Source organism: Ptychodera flava, chromosome 15 (assembly GCF_041260155.1).
Source record: "Ptychodera flava strain L36383 chromosome 15, AS_Pfla_20210202, whole genome shotgun sequence".
NCBI lineage: Eukaryota > Metazoa > Hemichordata > Enteropneusta > Ptychoderidae > Ptychodera > Ptychodera flava.
The window spans coordinates 23,879,485-23,900,942 of NC_091942.1; the positions used below are offsets into that span (position 1 = coordinate 23,879,485).

Sequence of the window (21,458 nt, forward strand, 5' to 3'; positions counted from 1 at the left end):
CAATTTCTTTCAAACTTTGCACAAGGATAGTACCCTACCCCATACAGATGCACGTCGATTTGTTTCACAATGCGATCAAATTTGGCCGTGTTAGAGGACTTTTTAGTTTTCACCTCCATAGACTCCCATGTATAAGGCAGTCTCCATAGACTCCCATGTATAAGGCAGTCCATAGACTCCCATGTATAAGGCAGTCCATAGACTCCCATGTATAAGGCCAAGAAAAATAAAAATTTAGTTTCTCATCGTATTCATATTGCAAAAAGGATGGAGTGACACAGTTTTTAGTCCCCACGGATGAAGTCCAGGGGGCTTATAGATTGGGTCATGTCCATCCGTGAGTCCATCCATGAGTTCATCCGTTCACGCAGATATCTCAGATATTTTGACAAAATGTCATGTGACCTTGGTGACCTTTGACCTCATATATATATATATTTGTCAATAACTCAGTAACCACAAGTCCTACACCCTTCATATATGGTATGATGGGACAGCTTATGACGCCGTATATTGTACCTCATTAATTATGTGCATATCTAATTTTGAGCGAGCCAATAGAGCTAGAGGTCTGATTTTTGGTATATAGGGATAACTTAGCAATACTATTTTTTTTCAAAATGTCATGTGACCTTGGTGACGTTTGACCTCAAATATACATATTTCTCTATAACTCAGTAACCACAAGTGCTACACCCTTCATATATGGTATAATGGGACAGCTCTTGATGCCACATATTGTACCTCATTAATTCTGTGCGTATCTAATTTTGAGCAAGTCAATAGAGGCTGGAGGTCTGATTTTTGGTATATAGGGATAACTTAGCAATACAATTTTTTTTTACAAAATGTCACGTGACCTTGGTGACCTTTGACCTCAAATATACATATTTGTCCATAAGTCAGTAACCACACGTGGTACACCCTTCATATATGGTATAATGGGACAGCTCATGACGCCACATATTGTACCTCATTAATTCTGTGCATATCTAATTTTGAGCAAGTCAATAGAGCTAGAGGTCTGATTTTTGGTATATAGGGATAACTAAGCAATACAATTTTTTTTTTCAAAATGTCACGTGACCTTGGTGACCTTTGACCTCAAATATACATATTTGTCCATAAGTCAGTAACCACACGTGGTACACCCTTCATATATGGTATGATGGGAGACCTTATGATGCTTCATACTGTACCTCATTAATTATGCATATATCTAATTCTGAGCAAGCCCATAGAGCTGGATGTCTGATTTTTGGTATATAGGGATAACTTAGCAATACAATTTTTTTGATAGGGATAACTATAGGATAGAAGTTTTTTGACCAAATGTCATGTGACCTCGATGACCTTTGACCTGAAATATATCTTTATGTCGATAAATACGTAACCACAAGTGCTATGTCCTTTATATCTATACCCTCCAATTCTGATAGGATATTAGACCTTAAGATGTCACATCTTGTACCTCATTATTATGCGCATATGTATTTCTTGGCTGGCCAATACAGTTAGAGGTCTGATCTTTTTTCCCGATTTAGAACCATAATTTAGACATGCCTCATGTGTTTCAAATTGGGAACAACGACAAAGACCTATGTACCCTTAGATCTCAACATATACACTTCAGTGATACTTCTTAATGACCACATTTCCCTGCCCCATCAAGACTTATACCCCTATTACAAGTGGGGACTATGTCATTGTCAATGACTTGTTATATTAGAGAAACAAATTACCCAAGATTTAGTGATATTTTGAATTCAAAATGGCTACCATCCCTATGTTAACTCAATGGAGAAAAATTTTCCATTTTCGAAAGAGTAGGACAGTAAAAATTTTTCTTACACCAAGAGTTTCAAAATAACCCCCCCCCACCCCACAAGTGATAGATCAGAAAAGAATTGTGAAAGTTTGAGAGTTGGAATGGCTGTCCCCGAGGCGCATTCTACCTTAAAGCAGGAATCAGAATTTCTATTCCTGCAGACAAAGCTGACACCTACTTCATGGTAACAAAGTATTTAGCTTGTCACTTAAAGCAATACACTAAATAATTTGACACAATCATGCATTGGTATCGACAAGAGTCTCATCCTTGTTGAAGACTTTAAATATAGAGTTACAAATCGTAAGTTAGAATTTCAGAAAGTTACAAACATAATTTTGCAAATAATTTCTGTGGGTGAAGCAGCAACTACATGCTGATAATGTGTGTCAATTCTAGGAATTGCATAAAATTTAAAATAATTGCCGTCAATATATAATCTTTCTTTCTTCAAAATGACATGATGCAATACAAATGATCATATTTGATGACAATCAGTGAATTGTGAATCATAACAATGTATCTATCCCTTATGTCTCTCTACCTATTGTGTATTTAACACCTAATAGGTGTAACACAATTGTTGTAGTGCTAAAGAAGCCTGGCAGAAGGTCATTGCTAGTTGTAAGATAAGTCTCCTCTGAATGCTCGCCCCCAAACACAACCACAGAAAGTCTGCTTTAATCAGCAATTCTCCACTAGACCTAGTTTTTTAAGAAATAGTTATATGAGCAACGACTAAAGCCTTGTTCAGCTCTCCAAATTATGACTATTGGGAGTCAAGTAATCATGTATCCTCAAGCTTCAAAGTTATAATTTGTCTACTTTGATTGCAATAAAAAAATATGCATGCAAGAACATTTTAACACTGAGATATATCGTAATTTCTGACTTGTGGCTCAGGGCGAAATAGAATCTTTCTAATAGGCATGACAGCTCAGGGGAATGTAAAATATAGATATTTGAAATGTATTCTTTACAGTTTAAGTCTTTCATGGCTGACACTTATCTGAGTAGGATGCTCTTTTCTATGACAAATACTCTATGATTTTTTTTCCATTTCTAGTTGTCTGTAGCAATATAAAAACTGCCGTAAATGCAAATTTTTTTTCAAAAGAATTCATACTTCTTGATGGAATGTGATGCAGATATATCAGTTGAAATGTTATTTGACTGAAAATTTATCATGATGGTGACTTTTTGTACATTTCTACGTTGTGTAGGATAAATCATACAGGAATTTAGATCATGATGAGAGGCTAATTTCAATGTCTTAGGGTAATGTGTGCCTCGAAATCAAAAGACTTAAAACTTTTGCTCGGACTTTTTTCAACAAAACTTAAACGGTTCTCTTTCAAAATCAAGAATAAAAATCAGGGACCACCGTGCAAATTTTGGCACAATGGGAACAAATTATACCGATAATTGAAATTCAGTGTGACCATTATCCCAGTGTTAACTCTACGGGGAACAATTTAAATTCTCAATTTTCACGAAAAATTAGCGGGTCGAAACCTTGGTTGGTCCAAGAGTTTCAAAAGGAGCCCCGACAAGCTGGAACGAAAAAAGTGTTTTAAAAGAGTCTGAATATCTGTCCTGGAGGTGCATCCTACCTTAAGTAAAAAAGTATGTTGTTTTTGTATAGTTTGAGTGTACAGTTTTTTCCATTACAAGATATCCAATTGTACAGTCCAAGCATAAAGTACATGTATATCTGTATCTATTTGACATACAGAAATAAATCAAGTAGCAAATGAAATCTGTGTTCCACAGCTGTGAATTTTCACACTCATGGTGCATGACTAAGTAGTAAAATCAAACTTGTTAGGGCTGAAGGAGGAAAAACTAAGACATCAAAAGTGAATCTTATAGAGTCAACTGTTTTTTGGAAAATTTTCTCAGGAAACAGTGAAATATCACTCCATGAATACCTAGTCCAACAAACTAAACAAGGAAGGTTGCCTTGCGTGACTGCAGATTATTTTTGTATATCCGTATATAAGATTGATTGAAGACAGCCAACCTCAATGATAGGAATGTGTCAGTTGTATTGTATAGTAGATAATGCTTGATTGAAGTCAACAGGAAAACTGAAGGAAAATAATCAAGCAACAATAAACACACTCATGGATGTTTGGCTCAGTTATGCTCAGCCACAGTGATGGCTGGATTGTGGCTCAGCCTTGTGATTGCTGCATGAAATGGCAATATTTTTATGTAGCAATCACAGGGGTGTACATAGAGTGATCTAAGGGATTTCGTGTAATATTTTGTACTACCTGGTCATCAATATAAGATAAATGTGTACGGGAAAGGAGAAAATATATAATTTAAGCCATATTTTTCAGCTGATATGGTTTAATTTTTCACTTCCCATGTTGCACTAGTACTTCACTATCGCACAAAACAGTTGCTCGTTGAGGGCGCTTTTCATCGATCACCAACAGAAATGAGTAGGTGTGCATGGCTGAGTTGACACCCAGGGAGTTAACAGTACAAATAGTTATTCCTGTAGACCTTCTTCCAGTGAATGTCTTACGGTCTGTCATTTGCCAAAAGCATAGTTAAATGTACAGTATGCAGTCCGTTGGCACAATATCTCTTAGTTTGCATTGTTACTGTCAATGAGTGAGTGGATCATAGTATTTTGCTGTTGTGTTTGTGGTGATTCTTGTGTATATGTGTGTGTGCATGGTGACATGTATTGAGAATGTGAGCTCAGCTGGAGTATGGGAAGTTACGTTTCCTCCATGAACTACATGGAGCCAAACCGTATAAAAAAAATCGTAGTGTTCCTGTACAAGGAACTGCAATGATAGCTATTGAAACAAGAAGCATAAACAATTAACAAAACAAACTAGGTTGATGTAGCAAGAAATTAAGAATCCAAGATAGCAAAAACTTAGTTCCCAATAATGGTCCAATCAACTCTCTAAATACTAAGAAGTGGTAGCAAAGTGGTACCAAGGGAAGACCAAGAAAAAAGAGATAAGTATTTATTTCACAATACAGCTTGTGCACTTGTGGGTATATTTCTGCTCGTCCAATTTCAATCCAAAAGTCAGTATTTATAGTTTCATTTCCATTACAGTTTTTCTTTTCACTTTGATTAAAGATCAATTGCAATGTATCATCTTTCAGGTTGATTTTCTTTTTGATGCATGGGTTATAAACCTGGTGGATGTCGTCTACAATGCAGTGGTATGATATGATGTGATGAATCACATATACCATATACCATGCAGCTTTTTAAATAAAATCCTATAGTATAAAACATCAAATTTCAGTTTTTATTCATCAAGCCTGAACAGATTTTGAGCCCCAATGGCAAACGCATGCATTAAGAATCAATCAATTACTTCCTTGCTCAACAACGTTCTCAGGGATTGGCAGAATATATCAACGAAAATTTGTTTAGAGCTATGAATGTTGGGAAAGAAACTAAAATAATATTTCACATACTTTATCCTCCTAACTATCAATGTGAATGAACCTCTCTACTAAATTATCATGAAGTTTGCGCTTACAATGTCAGTCATTTTTTGTATTTCAGAGAATGAGTTGAACATTCGGATCATCTCATTACTTGTATTAGGTATAATCTTGTTGCCTTGCATACATTATACATACTCTTTTTCCAGTAATAATTGACGATCATGAAGAATATATGTGACGTCATTTTAGTGGATACGTAATAGAATTTCTCTAATTTCAAACTGGCATCTTCCCCGAGCGCTATACACAAAACTGGTCTCAAATTTGCACACATGGCAGTTGGTGTGCCCGCTTTACAATGTGGTTTGTATACGGTTTTCAAATATTAAGATGCTGCAGTCTAAACCCCACCAGTACATATACACTCAAGCCCCTGAAGTGAAAAAGATTTATGCTCAATGCAATGTGTCAAAGGTCATTGCATCCTCTTCCTAGAGTCACGTTATCATGATTTTTTCATAAACTCGTGCAGACTGAGCAAAACCATAGAGGTCACTTGTACAGCAAAATCTACAAATGCTTCGAAAAAAACAGATCAAGGGTCAGAATTGTTTATGTCCGTACAGAGTCTATAAATCATGAGCACTGACACTTTTCAAACCGAGGGAAATTTTAATATCAACTCCATCTGCGACCTGTAAATCATGATTTATGACTTTTTCATCAAAGAATAAGGTGAATGAACCTTTCAAGAGCATGAAGATTGCTTGAACCCTATACACACCATCATGTAGGCTTGTTTTAAGTGTTCAGTACAGAGATAGAATATGCGTCATGGCGACTGCTTTTAAGTGTCAAAATGGGAAGTCAATCTGACTCTGCTCCAGACATTGGGATCCACCTTATGGTGTCCAACAAATACTTCATGCTGTGGTGTAGTCCCGTCATATAATAACGAAAATAAAATTCAACAACTTGTTTGATAGGATGGATTTCTTTGGCTTCTCATCCCATTTGACTACACTAATTGTCAGGCGAAGCCGACTATGAATTTCATTATTCTACACAATCCCAGACATTCTAATTATTCCTGAGCCATGCATGGTTTTTCTAGATGGCCTGGTTTCATGGGTTTCTATTGACATAGCTGTTTGATATGGTTCTCACTAAACTATGAATGTGAATTGTTATCAGTACAACTTCTATGTGAATGCGTCATCTGCAAGTGATGTCCTGGAAACACAGGAGAGACAGAGAAACCTTCAGGCTGTTGTCTTTGTTTACTCAGTGTCTATGATTGTATGATAGGTGTAATAACAGGTGTTCTATTTACCTGGGAACAAAACAGTTTTACGACATAAAAGGTTTACACATCTTATATAGCTGACTGTTGGGCCCCCAGTTTGGACATACATTTAGTGCCATTTTCAATTCTGCTAAATTCTTAAATTCAAAGCATGCTTAAAAGTGATAATAACTTCATTTACTTTGCAATCGTGCTCAGCAATCCACAATAATAATTACTTGTTCACTGCATATATGTTCATGTTAAAAGTACTATATTCACGAAAACAGAGGTGTGTCAGTAACCGTAGAAAATTCCTACTTTTAAGGAACAAGCTATCTTTGTTCTGGGTGCACTAGTGAAACTGGAGTATTGTACAAATCAAGAAGTGACTTTTTCAATTTGGGATTTTCAGGTCTGCATGCATTTATTCACATAGTGAATGGACCAATTTGCTAGCTGATAGCCTCAACTACACGGGGTAGTGTTGAACACACTGCCTTCATTATATCTTTGCAAAAGGCAAAGAGAATCCAACCAAATACTGGTATGCAGAATAGGTACATATCATACACAGAAAACACACCAGACTTGACAAAGACATAATTGATATGATTCACTGCTTCAATACTCTAATGTACACAATAACATAGCCATATATCAATACAGCTAATGACGGTGGATTGATAATTTTTTTTTAATATTCAAATTTAAAAAACATGCTTTATTTAGAGTACAATTTCTTTGTGCTCTGAAACATGAAATTACATGTCCTAGTGGATTAGATTCCATTAAAACTATAAAATGGCTTAATTAGCCAATGGCTAACAATTCACACTGTGTGGTAATAAGAGTTCAAAGATGCACAGCTCAACACAAGTGGTATCTGGACATCACGAGTTGTGTTATATAGAGGTTGAACTTGTGAAAAGTTCAGTGAGATAAAAGCAAGATAGGCTTACAAAGTCTCTGATATGGTAAACACAACCTCAATCATAGCCCACTAAACTGAATAGTTCAGTAAAAAGATACATTAACAGACTTCCGGCCAAGTTCAATGTTGCTTTACCCCTGACACCTTTACAAATGGTACAAATTCAAGGTCAAAATGACTGAATTATATTCAGAGTAATTTAGACATTTCAAAAATAGACACTGATATTTGGCCTACAATAGGTATCAGGTGACTGATAAATCTAGTTCAATTAAACATGTCGGAGGTAGTTTGAACAACAAGACCACTGGTGATTGGACATAGCTATCAACTTAAATTCAACAGGTGAAGTTTGACCTATAACACCTTGGGGAAACAAGGACTGTTATTGTGTGATGGTTTCCCCAAATATTTGGCAACCTCAAGTACTATGAAATGTCGGAGTTGCCATTTTGTAGTGTGTGTTTGGTGATGATCACAATGACCTGACCTTATCTGATCTACCTATCAGTCTTATCATTGCCTGAACTAATCATGGGGTAAAAATCCCCCATTATTTTTTTATGGACATCCAGACCATATATTCAATATTTTATCAAAGACATCACACTGTTGTAAGGCCATTTATTGCTAAGGATATATAGGTATCTGATATGCATCATCACCTAGCTCTACAATAAATTGTAAGTCTTTCCACAAAGCATTGTTGAAAAAAATAAATACAAATATCTGTGAAAGAAAAAACATTTCTGCAGTATTTCATATGTAGACCTACTTTTCAGATATCAATGTACTGGACAATAAAATTCATTTTTATTTCATAGCAAGCAAGCAAACGGCTTCTTTTGGTTTTTGAATGCTTGATGTGGGAATAAATACATGCAAAACTTAAAAAATACAAGTCGGTGCAATAAAGAAAAAAACATTTTTCAAAGCTTATACTTGTAAATAAAACTCAACAATATAATAGAAGTAAATGAAATAAGAGCACTGAATGAATGCCAAAATGCCATCATTTTCTGACCTGTCCTCCCTGCCAACCAAATGGTATGGCCTTATGTCATGCTAGAAACAATAGGAATATTACAAATATCATGGGATAAAAGGATGTCACCAAGCAATCTGAATGTTTGAACAGAACATCTTGACAGTGGTTGTGAAATAATAATCTAATGCTCAATTTCGAAAATAAATATATTCATTTATGCAAAGCGCATTGATTATTGTTGGAGTATGCACATCAAGTTATGATTTTTTTTACCTGTGGAGAATATATTGTGGCCTGATAATCATGCATTTTATGTAGAAATATACAAGTTGACGTGTACTCAAATCCGAAACAAATCTCAACGAAAATATAATCAGGACTAGAACTTTTCCCAGTAACTATGTATTTTACGTAAGGTTACACCACAACTACTCTATACAAGTATCTGCTAATACCCTACTATTGCAAATATTTATTGACCACCATTGTAGCCTAGCAACACGCCATTTCACTTGAAGAACACATTTATATGAAAAACATCAGTTCCCTTCCCAGGCAAGTAAGCAGTAATATTGAAAAAGTACTCTTAATTCGGGTTCTCACTTGTAAAATGTTGTGTCTATTTTTCCGTAAATACTCATAAAGCTTGACTTTTCTGAGACGGAGATTGTGATTTCACAGCAAGTTATTCATGACAGTCTTAAATATAACAAACTTTTAATTTGTATCTGGTAAATATAAAATAAAATTGCCATCATCATGAATATATTGTAATAAAGGAACTCTCAGTGAAAGTCTTTGTTGTCTTTCCATTGTCAGAAAAAAATGAAGGGGAACAACCATACAGCTGAATTCTTTCAAAATATTTCATATTAAATAAATGTAAAGTGATTGCTGATTGGTTGGTTTGTCTTTTCATTGTCAGAAAAAAAAAGATGAAAGGGGGACAACCATACAGCTGAATTCTTTTAAGATACTTTAAGATAAATACATGTAAAGAGGTTGCTGATTGGCTGGTGGTGTGAATGCGAACAATCCAGGAAACTAAGTAGATCACAGGACACAGTCAGATACAAGTAAGTGTGACAAACTATCAAGACAACCAGGAAAGACCAAAAGTAGCAGACTGTCATGGAAATTATCCATTAAAACTGGTATTAACGGTGGACTGTTATTTCAAATACAGCCTGATTTCACCCATTTAAAATTCTTATAACTGAATGGCCTTGGAGACATCAGTACAGTATTGTCACTCTGGTGTACACATGAAATCAACCTTGGTCAGTACACGTCATGATAATTTGATTCAGCGATGTAAATTACCTTAAAACCATGTGACTCACTGGTTATACCGGTATTTCATGTCAATTTTAACTCATTTTGAGTATGACTTGCTTCAATAAATTTTATTTTTAGACAGTGTGTCTCATAGTGACTCACTGCTTTTTTTTTAATTTAATGCTGCCCCTATTCTTTGTACAAATGCTGTCAGCATCACCTATTTCACATGCACACTATTGTGCCAGTAGATATGGATTCACCCCTAACATCTCCCGGACGTAACATTGTTATGTAAATTAGTGAGAAAAAGTGTACCAGCAAAATATCTTATCAGTCCCATGCGTACCAGTACAAATGTCATGTCCTGCTGTAAAAGCCTTAATCAGCTATTTTTAGAAATGTTGTATTTTTGTATGCATTTTATGAACTGAAACTATGCCGGTATATTAATAACAAATTGCATACGGTATATTGCATGACTTAATTTTTTTCAATTTATGTTAGAATGTATTTTGGGTTGAAATACCAGTTGATCCAAGGTTGTCAGTAAAATTAATAAACCATTTCTCTGTAAAATATTTAAATGACTGACTGCTGGGAGGATTAAAAGCAAATCAATTTTGATTTTTCCTGTACCACCATTACGGGTAATATCTGACATAATACAGTGACTAAAATAATATCCAATGTTCAGCAACAGTAAGTTGAAATTCAAATATCTGCATCACAAACGTACAATGGCAACACAGTGGCAAATGTGATGTATTAAAATAATGTGTTTTTTTTCACATGACACCTCCAAGCCAATGCAATTCTTACAAGAATGGGTGTGATGTGATAAAAATTGTTACTTCAGTGTAAGGTGCCTACTGGTATATTGCACATGGATTGTTGCACCTTGTCGTCGTTGGCTTTAACTCTTTCACCCTGTTTCCCTCTCTACAGATCCAACTTTACCATAGAAACAATGGGATTAGTTCAAACCAGTGGTGAAAGAGTTAAATTCTTGAAAATTTCTGCAGTTGTTATCTAAAAGTAGAAGGTTTTTGTTCAGTGTTATTACATTTGGTAAACTTACACACAGCAGATTCATTATTTCAAAAAAAATTTGAACTCAAGATAGAAATTTTGTTATATTCTTATATTTTCTATGTAGAAGAATTTTTCTTAAAAAGATGATTTAAATGTGGTATATATTTTTAGTACAGCATAAACATTACTAATTTGAATCATCTGTGTCTTACTAACATCAAGCATTTCATAGATTTCTTCAAAATTTCTTTGGCTTACAAACACATCATCAATACTTGATGGTTTGTGCGTTCCTGTCAGTCACTGTTTTGGACACATTGTGGCACCTTTTGAGTTGATTTTTATGGATACAATTCAATCAATGCAAAATAAAAATTAATTACTGTTCAGAAATGAGTTTTGTTAACAAGTCTTGTTGACATGTATAAAGTGAAGCAGCAATGGTAACACCAACTTTCACAGTTGTTAAGGAAATGTGAATACAACACAAACATCTGCAAGTGAACCAGATCAGATGTACTTTGATGCGATACACATTTAAGATTATAAGTAACTTACAGCATGCACACATAAAGTTCACACACATCAGATAGAAATTCACTTTTTGCTTCCACTGTTATTTATCTGGACCTTTGATTTTCTCAACACTTCAAAGATCTCTTTGAAGAGTTTCTTATACTCTGGTGAGTTTTTCCCTGAGCTGCTGTCCTCGGTCTGTGACGCTTCTTGGTCTTTCATTTTCGCCAAGTCCAAAATTAATGATCTCCGCTTCTCCTGCATCGGCGCCGTCTGTACCGTCTTACAAGCAGTACCGCCTGCTGCCGCAGCGCCCTCAGACGCCGATACCTGCTTACTGTGCTGGAGTAAATTGTTGTATTTCTCCATCAGGTCGTGGTATTGTGCGTCAAGCTCTCCAAAAAGAGAAATCTCAGAGGCAGACTTTTTCTCTTCTTTGTTGCCGTCTTGGGTCTGCGGCGGACTTGTGTGTACGGGAACAAAGGTGTCCCACTCTATCGCGTCCGAGTCGTCTGATTCATACGATGCACCTGAATCTGCAAAAGTACTTCTGTCACCGCTTCTGGTCAGCAGTTTGTGACAGTGTTTGCACCCACGTGGGCTGCTGTACTCTGCTTCGGCAAACTCCTCTTCCAGGTTCTTCTCCTCCTCTGCCTTGAGTTGGATTTTTTTAATGTGCTCTTGCAGCAGTTCATTTTCCTGATACAGGACCGACAGCTCAATTTCAAGTTCGTCTTGCTTGCGTTTCTCCGCGCCCAGCCGCGACCGCAAATACCTGATGGTGCTTTTCTGCTGAATTGTCTCTTCTTGGAGTCTGGATTCCTGGTTTTCAAGATGAGTTGTGCTGTAGTACCTCCGACTCTTGGCTAAGTCCATTTCCCGCGGCAGGCTCTGCGCTTTCCTCCGTTCACGAGCTCGTTCTCTCTCAACAAGTTTCATTTCTTCTATCCTGCTGGTTTGTTCTTCAATCTTTGTCTCAAGTGTGTCAACTGTTTCAGTCAATCTGTCATTTAAGAGTGAGAGAGAATATAAATATGACATCTTAGTTTGTAATCACAGGAAATAACATACAGTTTATAATTGCAGACCCGTTGGGTGATATTAATCGATTCATTCTAATATCTCTTCTATGACCGATATCTTAAAGGGCCTATGACATGCCCCATACAACCAAACGTAAAATCACTGTTTGGGTCTTGAAGTTAGCCTACGTCACTGTCTTGCATTGCGTATCGTCCCCCTTGTCCAGATAAAACGCAAGTAAAAGTTACGGGTGGGCGTGTACCCCTAGCCCAATTCGTTCGACTTTTTTCGGCTTTTCGAAGTTGAGCCGACGACTTATCTTAATACGGGCAAACAGTCTTTCACACCTTCGCAATCTCATGTCCGTATGAGGCAAGGGCTTCCTTTGCTCAGAACGCACACCCAGCTCGCAACGCACGAGAAAACATTGTAAGCATGGTCTTTCAGGAAATCACCAACGGTCACATGTCGCCTACGGCAGATCGCCTCGCCGATCGAGTAAATTAACATGACAGAAATTAAAATGACTTGTAAGGCTATGTGATTAGGTGTACTATGCTTTCGTGCCAAATATACGAAATAAACATTCCAAGAAGGATTACAGTCGATGTCTCATTGTCATTCATCGGGAAACATTTGTGCGGCAGGAAGCTTCCTGTCTCTACACAATCGTGAACGGTGAAGACGGCGATTCAAAATGGCGACCCGACAAGGCGGCGACAAGCTTTCTTTATTTTTCTTCATCAAAACATGTACAAAATAGGCCTAACACGTCACTTTTTTCAGGATTCATTTGCTCCGAAAATGCACGGGAACATGGGTCGATTGCACCATTTGTCTCGTGCTCCAAGGAAATGATAGTTCTGTCAAAGGTCGACGTCCAACACAGCTACACTCAGAGTGATAATTTTCGGAAAGGGTATGTGAATTTCGCCCAAAGCCGTTTTCATAAATGACGAGCACTACGAATTCTTATTACCATACCATTTGAACCTTTTTGTATTTATCCTCAAATTGTTAACGCAACAGAAGTGGTATTTACGGGGTCAACTTGCAAATTTTTTGACCCCGTGTTGAGTGCGTAGTAATCGGACTGCTATCGCAGTGATCGGACGTCATATTTGGAAAGTGATTAGCGGCAAAATTTTGATAGTTTGAAACTTCAAAATCCCAATTTTCATTTTTGATGTGTTAAAAAAACTGAATGTAAATATTTCCTGATAATTAGTTACGTTTAGTAGACGACATAACCATACTTCGACGTGTTTGGCGTTTACCTACCGGACATATGTTGCTTTCGGCACCTTTTATCGTATGGTCTAGCTAACTTCGCCAAATTTGTATAGCCCAAAATAGCTTCTACTAAACAAACTATCCAAAACAGGACAGCAGCATCACTTGACTTAATATGAGGTCATACAACTTGTAAAATGCTATCATTACGGACCGAAGTGAGTCGAACGAACAGCATGTGATTGAATGTCCGAAACTGAGGTCGTCGGGAAAACTGTCACAGTGCACCGAGAGTATACGGTTTAGTACTGCAGCTACAATATGCAATGCATTGAATCGAAAGACTCGGGCGCGGGATTGCTCTACTTTTATAAAACAAATCCAACCGTGAAAAGATTAAACTAAGACTGATACTGTCTACTTCATACAAAGAAATGAAACGTAGCCTCATCGTACTTTCAATTCTGTCCCGAGCATTCTTGCTTTGTCCGCTCACGCTTTGTTCTTCAGAGTCAGAATCTGACTCTGATTTGGAACCACTTGTCCCGGATGCCTAGGGTTGCCTATGCGCCTTCAAGCTAATTCCCCTCGAAATCACTTTCTGAATTCTGGTCAAAACTGTCCTCGCTGGAAGCAACTTGATATTATGCAGCTGGACCGCCGGTGTTGCTTCCTTGCCAGTGTTTACTGGGCGTCTGTGAGCACTGTTTATATAGCTGACTTTATTTGTGGTTTAATTTATGCAAGAACCGCTAAATACACTTTAGTGACAATAGCGTGCCACAAATGACGTCAATTGTACATGTTGGTCAATATGCTAATGCCGCTGCCTGGCTCGGGTAGGAAGAGGCCCCCTGATCACCAGGCATGAAAAAGGAGTCAAATTTCGTCCTTCTCGCACGTCTTTCAGAACTGACACAATATGCAATCCATAGACAGGTCCCCTAGCTGAGTTTTTGAAGGGAAAAAATAAAAACTTTGGAAATCATGTCATGGGCCCTTTAATAAAGTAACTCATATACATGACCTTTAAACTTACTCCATGGCAAATCTTTCCTAATATATTTTGCATTCAGTGACCTTTCACCTTTCACCTATATGTGACCTACTTCACTTGGCGGCCTGAATCTATAAATGTTGATCTGCAGCTCTAATAGCTCTGTAGTGACCATTCCATATCTCAGTAATATAATCTGTGACACAGATCTCTGTGATAATCTATTGCCATTATATTTGATATGCTCTCTGCTCATTGCAGTGAACTTTGTGACATACATCAGAGTTCTCAATGACCCACCTCTGAATTCTTTGTTTGTCTGTCCTTGATTCATGTTGCAACTTCTGATTGGTTTTTTCCATCTCTTGAATGTTGTAGTCTAACTGTTCGTACAGTCTTGCTTTGCTTTCTGACGCATCTCTCAGTAGATTCAGTTGTTTCTCTAGATGCTGAAGAAAAAAGATTTTTTTCAAAAAGAAACAAAACAAAATTCTCTGGTAAGTTGTTGAAAGCAGTAAAATAAAGTGTTTAGAACAGATCACTTTCCTTCAGTTGAGAGTGTGTTTTTGTAGAGGGTCTTACAGTCAATATTTTTCTTCAATGAGGGACTCCCAAAATGACATCTTATTAAAAAATATTTTGGTATAATTTTGGAAAATTACACCAAAATTCACGCAAGTGTATATGTTTTGTCCAAATCATCTTATGTCTGACATTTGACTCCAGAAATTAAAATCACTTCTAACGGGGCTGATTGAATTTTAAGTATTTCTAACCTTCTACATCATAAAGGATAAATAACTCTCCATCTTATCTACCTCTTTGTAAGAAGACATTTGGTTTGAAAAGATGGTTGATAGCCCTTTTCATGAGAGGTTCATCCATCACTATGAAGTCAAAATTGATAAGCCTTACACCCCCACTTTCTAGTGAATAGTTCCAACCACTCCATCAATAACAATGGGGTTGTACAAAGTATAGGGGTGAAAGGGTCAAATTAGAAATTTGATTCCAGAAATTACATTTCCTAAATTCCTGTTGGCAGCTCTCTGTTGTAATAATTTATTACAGTGGAATTTGCATAATGCGAACACCATGTTTAAATATTTGACTTGCCGGCTGGCAAAGATCAAAATGAGCAAAAAACCTACCATGATATGTTGAGTATGTTCTTCGTTGACATGCTGCGCTTGGATCAAGCTTGTCTCCAATTCACGGTTTCTTTCAAGTAGAGTTTTGCCCAGCTCTGCTGCTAGCTGTAAGTCTGTAAGATACAGATGTTTGTAAGAATAGTGATTAACTGCAAACTTAACACCATGTATCATATTGAAGACCCAGTTGCTTCAACTTTTGATAATATTTTCACGATTTTTTTCAAGGACATAGATACATTTTCTACTTTTCACTAAAGCATGTAGATTTATAAAGCATTATGAAATCATTATTATTGACAAAAGGTGTTACGTAATATATGTAATGTTATTGTTGACAAATAATTTCTAGTCAAAGCTTAGATTCAGTTGTCAGTGGCAACATGAGACATTACAAACATACACACACAGCGCTGTGTTGACAAATTGACATTCTCACATGATTTCGATTGCAGAAGATACACTGTATTTCACAGACAGAACACAATGATGACTACGTAGATCTCGAGCTTCAACTCTCCTGACATACATACACTGACCAACTCACAAAATGAGTTCTTTTGGTACAAAAGTGGTCCTTGATGGAGAACTGTGCCCAGGACCACTTATCCCTCTTGAAAAGGACAAATCTTGTAGCATTGAATCACATAAGAGCAACAAGGTCAAAGTAGATTTTGAGTTGACAAAGTGGAATAAGGTTGTCTTAATTATTTTGTCCAATTATCAGTAGTCAAGATCTCATCAAATTGTTACTAGTCATTTTCACAAATAGCTTTTCAAAATTCAGCTGCACTAAAGCTGTGTGCTGAATATCTCAGTATTTTTTCCCCTAATTTACTTACACAACATATGTCACTGTGGCCATGAGAGGCCATGTTTCAGTCACATAAAACACAAAAGCACAGAGTAAACTCTACACCATTGAATTATTAAAGAGATACGTCTAGTCTGATCTAACTTTAACATTTCACAGTTCAAACATTTTACGATTTCACCTTCAACCCACACAATTCACCATGATGTAATCCTAAATCAATATGCACAGTTAACATGATAATATGATACATTGGAAAAGTACCAGTTTGATCTTTTTTTTCTCTCTGAGTGGGAGCTTTATACCACACCACTGACAGGACATGTGGGCATACACTCATGTACGCTTAAGTGGAAGTGAAAGTTTAAAAAGAAATTAAGTGTGTCCCACCATGCTACAAAGATAACTCACCAAGTACTGTGAACCACATTTTCGAGTTAAAAAAAGTAAACTTGTCTGGTGGGACTAAATTCACAAATGATGAATTGATAGATTTTTAGAGGGCGACAACATTGCATAATGCAGTAACTGCTGCATGTGTGTTTTGTACACATGGAAATTATCATGATATTAAAACCAAAACAGACTGGTTGGTCAGGAAACAATGTCCAAATGCACAAATGGAATTTTGCAATATGGAAACAAGTGTTTCAATTTGGCATTGAATATTGAGCAAACCTTTAGGGTCCATATTGAGGTCATCCATTGTCAGCTTGGTGTGAAGATTATAAGTAACATAATCTCGGGAGAAACACTACACCAGAGTTCTTCAATGATGGCGGGAATGTCTCATATGCTCTGCCGCATACTTCAATCTTTGTCACAACTGGCATGGCACTGGCCTGAATACTGTGTCATTAACCAGCCTCAATTTGACTCAAATTGTTATGAAAATATTCCTATTGTTATGTAAATATGGACAGAATACTATTTACATAATTTAGCATTGACAAACTTTGACTTTTTCATGACAGCATTTATCACAGGTGTGGGTAGGGGAGGATATGCTATTGTTGTCTTTGTATCATATTGTGACAGCACTGTTCATTTACCTATGTGTAAAATAGTACACTATATACCATCACATATCACGTTGGATAATTGCTATTCATATTCAATTTATGTGGTTAGCCATTTTTCCAGAAATAATATGACGTGTTTTCCAGACCTTCAAAGATATATAGGAATCAATAAAATCTTAAATACATAAGTTGCTGTAAAGAATTTGAGTGAACCAATTAGAGGCAACATTTATCTCAGCGATATTTTTAAGCATTTTATAAAAAGGCTGTAGTAAGTTTTTGTAACATGCAAAACTTTTGCTTCCTCAATTAAATTCAGTCATTTCAAGGCTTTTTAAATGATTTTCATTCATCTACTTGATATAATACACAATAGGTAGCTGCTTTATATAGGAAGTACTGGAATTCCCAAAGTCTTTGAAATCCAGATGAGTACTCAATTGGTAGATGGCTTTTTAATCCTTTGAGCCCTGTAATTTTTCCGGCCAAAAACTTTGGTGCAACATTTTACCAAGGTTATGAATTTTTATACAATTGTTTTCATAATTTTAAACCAAATGGACATCACATTTCGTTGGCTACGTATTCTTGTAAAAATTTTAGCAAAAATAAGGAAAATACTGATTGGTTTTTATATGATAAAGGCGACAAACTTTGACTTTGGTGCTCAAAGGGTTAATCAAATTGCATCATTTCAGGTAGACTAGCATGAGTGAATTTGTACAGGCCCTTCATGGTTATATTTGGGTGAATGCAATTAGCAGCCGCTGTTTAAGTTGTGCTAGTTCTTTCTGTGGTCACGTATCTAAAAATGACCAACTTTTCCTGAAATATTGGGCTTTCTCTTACCAGTCTTGGAGCTGAAAATGCACTGTTTGGAGTGAAACTTTATGATCGTTTGCCTATTGCCTACGGCCATAATGACAAAATCAGCCAATGTGGAAGTCTGATGTTACTTTAAGGTCATAGGTCAGCCTTGAGTTGGGTCAAAGTGTAAGGCTGATGTTACTCCAAGGTTACAGGTCAGCCTTGAGTCTGGTATTTTTTTCTACGGCTTAAATCTAGACTTTCTGTACTTACACTGTGATGTGCTAGGGTGAAGGACATCATAAACTATAATATGGCATATTCCATGTTGTGATGTTATTTACGAGACCACTTAGTTTCACCCTCTTTATACAAGCTCTTTGAATTCATTGTTCAATAGTGGCCACATGGTTTCATACATCCATATGGACAGAAACGGGGCAAAGAGGATGCCAGGGATGGATGATTCTGGTCAAAGTTGAGTGGTGTGGTATTCATTAACCTAAAATAGGTCATCCTTATCACCATCTTCAAATATTGTCAATCACTCAGTCTCCATCAACACTCAAGGTTCACTGTTTGCCCATCACCAAGAAAAGCCGCCCACTTATAAAAAAGTTTGATGCTGTGGGCAAGATATACAGACACTAGCAAAAGAGTGAATGAAAATATAATAGTTTGAACTTTTCACTGACATCAAATCCTTTGAAGTCAGAGCAAAGTGTAGCACAGCGTGAAAGTAAACTTTCATAAGAAGTTCTGTAGTTTTTGAAGAAAAAAAACCAAATATATAAATATTGGCATCTGGGGAACTATCATGATAATGTAACAGTCCGATTGTGAGCTGTTTATATACTTTCAAGCATCTACTATTAAGATTTGCCAGCCAGCATTGGCTATCTTTGTACTACAACAGTCATTCTCTGGCTCTACAAATCCCTGAAACCCAGGTTTACAAAAAGCCACATCATGACTATTTTCTCAAACTACAACTATTGATGTCGTTCCCATTCTCATCTTACTGGCACTGACACAAGAAGGAAATGTTACTCAATTGGTGAAGTATTTTAATTATAGGATGGCCTCTCACAGGAAGCATCCACTTGAGCAGAGTTTCTCATGATGGATAAAAAATGGTCACGGGAAGCCTTGAATCACATATCTCTGCTCTGCAGGCTGCACTGCATGCGTAGAAATCTACAGGAAGCTGGACATTGGCAACTCTGTGCCAAGATTTGATGTGACACTCAGGAGCATGTGATGACCAACCTAGTCCCCATTTAAATTTGTTTCTACCCTCCTATACCAGTACAATGCTACAAAATCTAACAAAATTTTGGTCAAATTTTCGAGGATGAGTGATGCTTATGGCTATAAATAAATTTATCATGTGCTTTCCTGACAAGAACTGAAAAATAAAAGCAAGGTCTTAAAGGGGCAGTCCTCAATCTCTGGTTCTCATATTAGTAGTTGTTGACATTGACTGTTTATGTGATTTAAGTCCTTTGTTCTCTATTGAAATCTGTGTACAGTTAGTCAGTTTGCTCAAAGGTAAAGCTGACAAAAACCTGCCCCTTTAAGGCTACGCTGAAACTTCAAACTAGACAGCTGCATTTTACCGACTCTTTTATCAACAAACTCAATGTTCATACGTTGTAGAACACTGTAAACATCACCTGGCAAGTCCAAAAGTTACACTGATATTTAAATGTAAACATTCATGTCTGATCATGCCTGTGATGTGATATCAATGATATTATCGGATGTATAGATCAAAAGATTATTGCATAAAACAGGCCTTCAACAACTGCGAAAGTTCCTATGCAGGATTTATTGCCAAAGATGGGAAAAAACCTGCCAAGAAAGTTTTGAACATCAAACATTCAATAAAGTTTTAGTATAAATTTATTTGACTTTTGAAATATGTTCTTCTCTTGTTCAGACTGGAATATTGAGTCGCTTTATTCCCGGACACTGGTCGGGAAAGGTTAACTAATTCAAATGAAAAAACCTGCATGCAATAGCTTGTTAAACTTCCAATGAATATTTATGAAGTAATTGACAATTACTACAATTTTATTGGCAATTTATCAAAAGGGTACTGGGCTTTTTATTCATTGATATGTAAATTTATCGATTTTCATAATTTTTATGTACGCACCTTTAGTTTGCATGACAGATGGCTAAATGTGTGATGGGCAGTTGTAATTTTTATGACAGATGTACATTGTAACAATGACATGTATTTTTACTAATTGCATATTTTTTTCGTAATTATTGCTTCTGGGGTCAAGGCAATTTGACGGTGCGGGCAGTGCGCTTTAAAGCTTCGGAAAAAAATAATCCATGAAGATATAGACTAATATGAGGCCTGAGGGTTAGCAAAGGAAACCGCAGCATGTTTTTGAACACTTCGTAATCATATCTGTAACATCGTAATACTATCGGCTGTATATAAAGGACTTTCAAAACAGTAACCACGCTGTCGCATTATATCATTATCAGCTTCTTACGGGCAGACAGTTCCCTGGGTCCACAAACGACTACAAACACTCTCTCCATCCCATGAACCGATCACACCCTGCGAACCTATACGTAGTATACCGTATACGCACAAAATCAATTCCCTACCGTTGTTGTACCATTCATCCGCCAAATCTCCGTCCGCCTTAATTTCGTCGCTGGTCTCCTCTTCAGAAGAGCCGTCATACTGCTGGCCTAGTGGCATGGTGTACTGGTACACGCTACAAGCCATAAGATAAACAAAAGAATGAGTTATTTATCACTTTAGCGATCGACGTTTTCATTTCCAACATCAGCTGGTCGGCCCAGTCGATAGACTCACAAAATTTTGACAGCGCCAGTGCTAACGTGGCGGGTGGTACAGTCCATGTGTCATGCGGGTAAGATTGATAAAATAATTTTATTTTACCGTTTTATAGAAATGATCCCCTCGTCTTAATTTGAAAAGAGATAAATAAACCCTTGAGACGTATCTAAAAACAGGAATATATCCTTATTTTGGCTGTATTCTTTGAAATGTAAATTCGGTATGCGCGTCAAAAGTCCCTATCAAAATGGTTTCAACCATGCCGAGTTGACACCCATCGAT

The 21,458-nt window shown here is 36.7% G+C and overlaps 1 protein-coding gene across 2 annotated transcripts; it reads right to left on the minus strand.

The window, feature by feature from the left end:
• Positions 1 to 7,221: 7,221 nt before the first annotated feature.
• Positions 7,222 to 21,231, minus strand: LOC139151609 (cerebellar degeneration-related protein 2-like). 2 transcript variants are annotated; one of them, XM_070724522.1, is made up of 4 exons: positions 20,978 to 21,231; positions 15,704 to 15,816; positions 14,853 to 15,001; positions 7,222 to 12,302 (listed from the first exon to the last, which is right to left on the minus strand). In XM_070724522.1, the coding sequence occupies exons 1-4, from the start codon at positions 21,099 to 21,101 to the stop codon at positions 11,381 to 11,383; spliced, it is 1,308 nt and encodes a 435-aa protein (XP_070580623.1). In that variant the 5' UTR covers positions 21,102 to 21,231; the 3' UTR covers positions 7,222 to 11,380. The 2 variants fall into 2 exon arrangements, with proteins under 2 accessions (XP_070580623.1, XP_070580624.1); XM_070724523.1 differs by lacking the exon at positions 20,978 to 21,231 and adding an exon at positions 17,196 to 17,376.
• Positions 21,232 to 21,458: the final 227 nt, after the last annotated feature.

Excerpts from the sequence above, each read along its gene's own strand:
- LOC139151609 (XM_070724522.1), bottom strand. The coding sequence starts at position 21,101 with ATGGCTTGTAGCGTGTACCAGTACACCATGCCACTAGGCCAGCAGTAT. Across the intron at positions 15,002-15,703 it reads AACATACTCAACATATCATG|CATCTAGAGAAACAACTGAA; the intron begins GTAGGTTTTTTG and ends TTTTTTCTTCAG. Across the intron at positions 12,303-14,852 it reads GACAAACAAAGAATTCAGAG|ATTGACTGAAACAGTTGACA; the intron begins GTGGGTCATTGA and ends CTTAAATGACAG.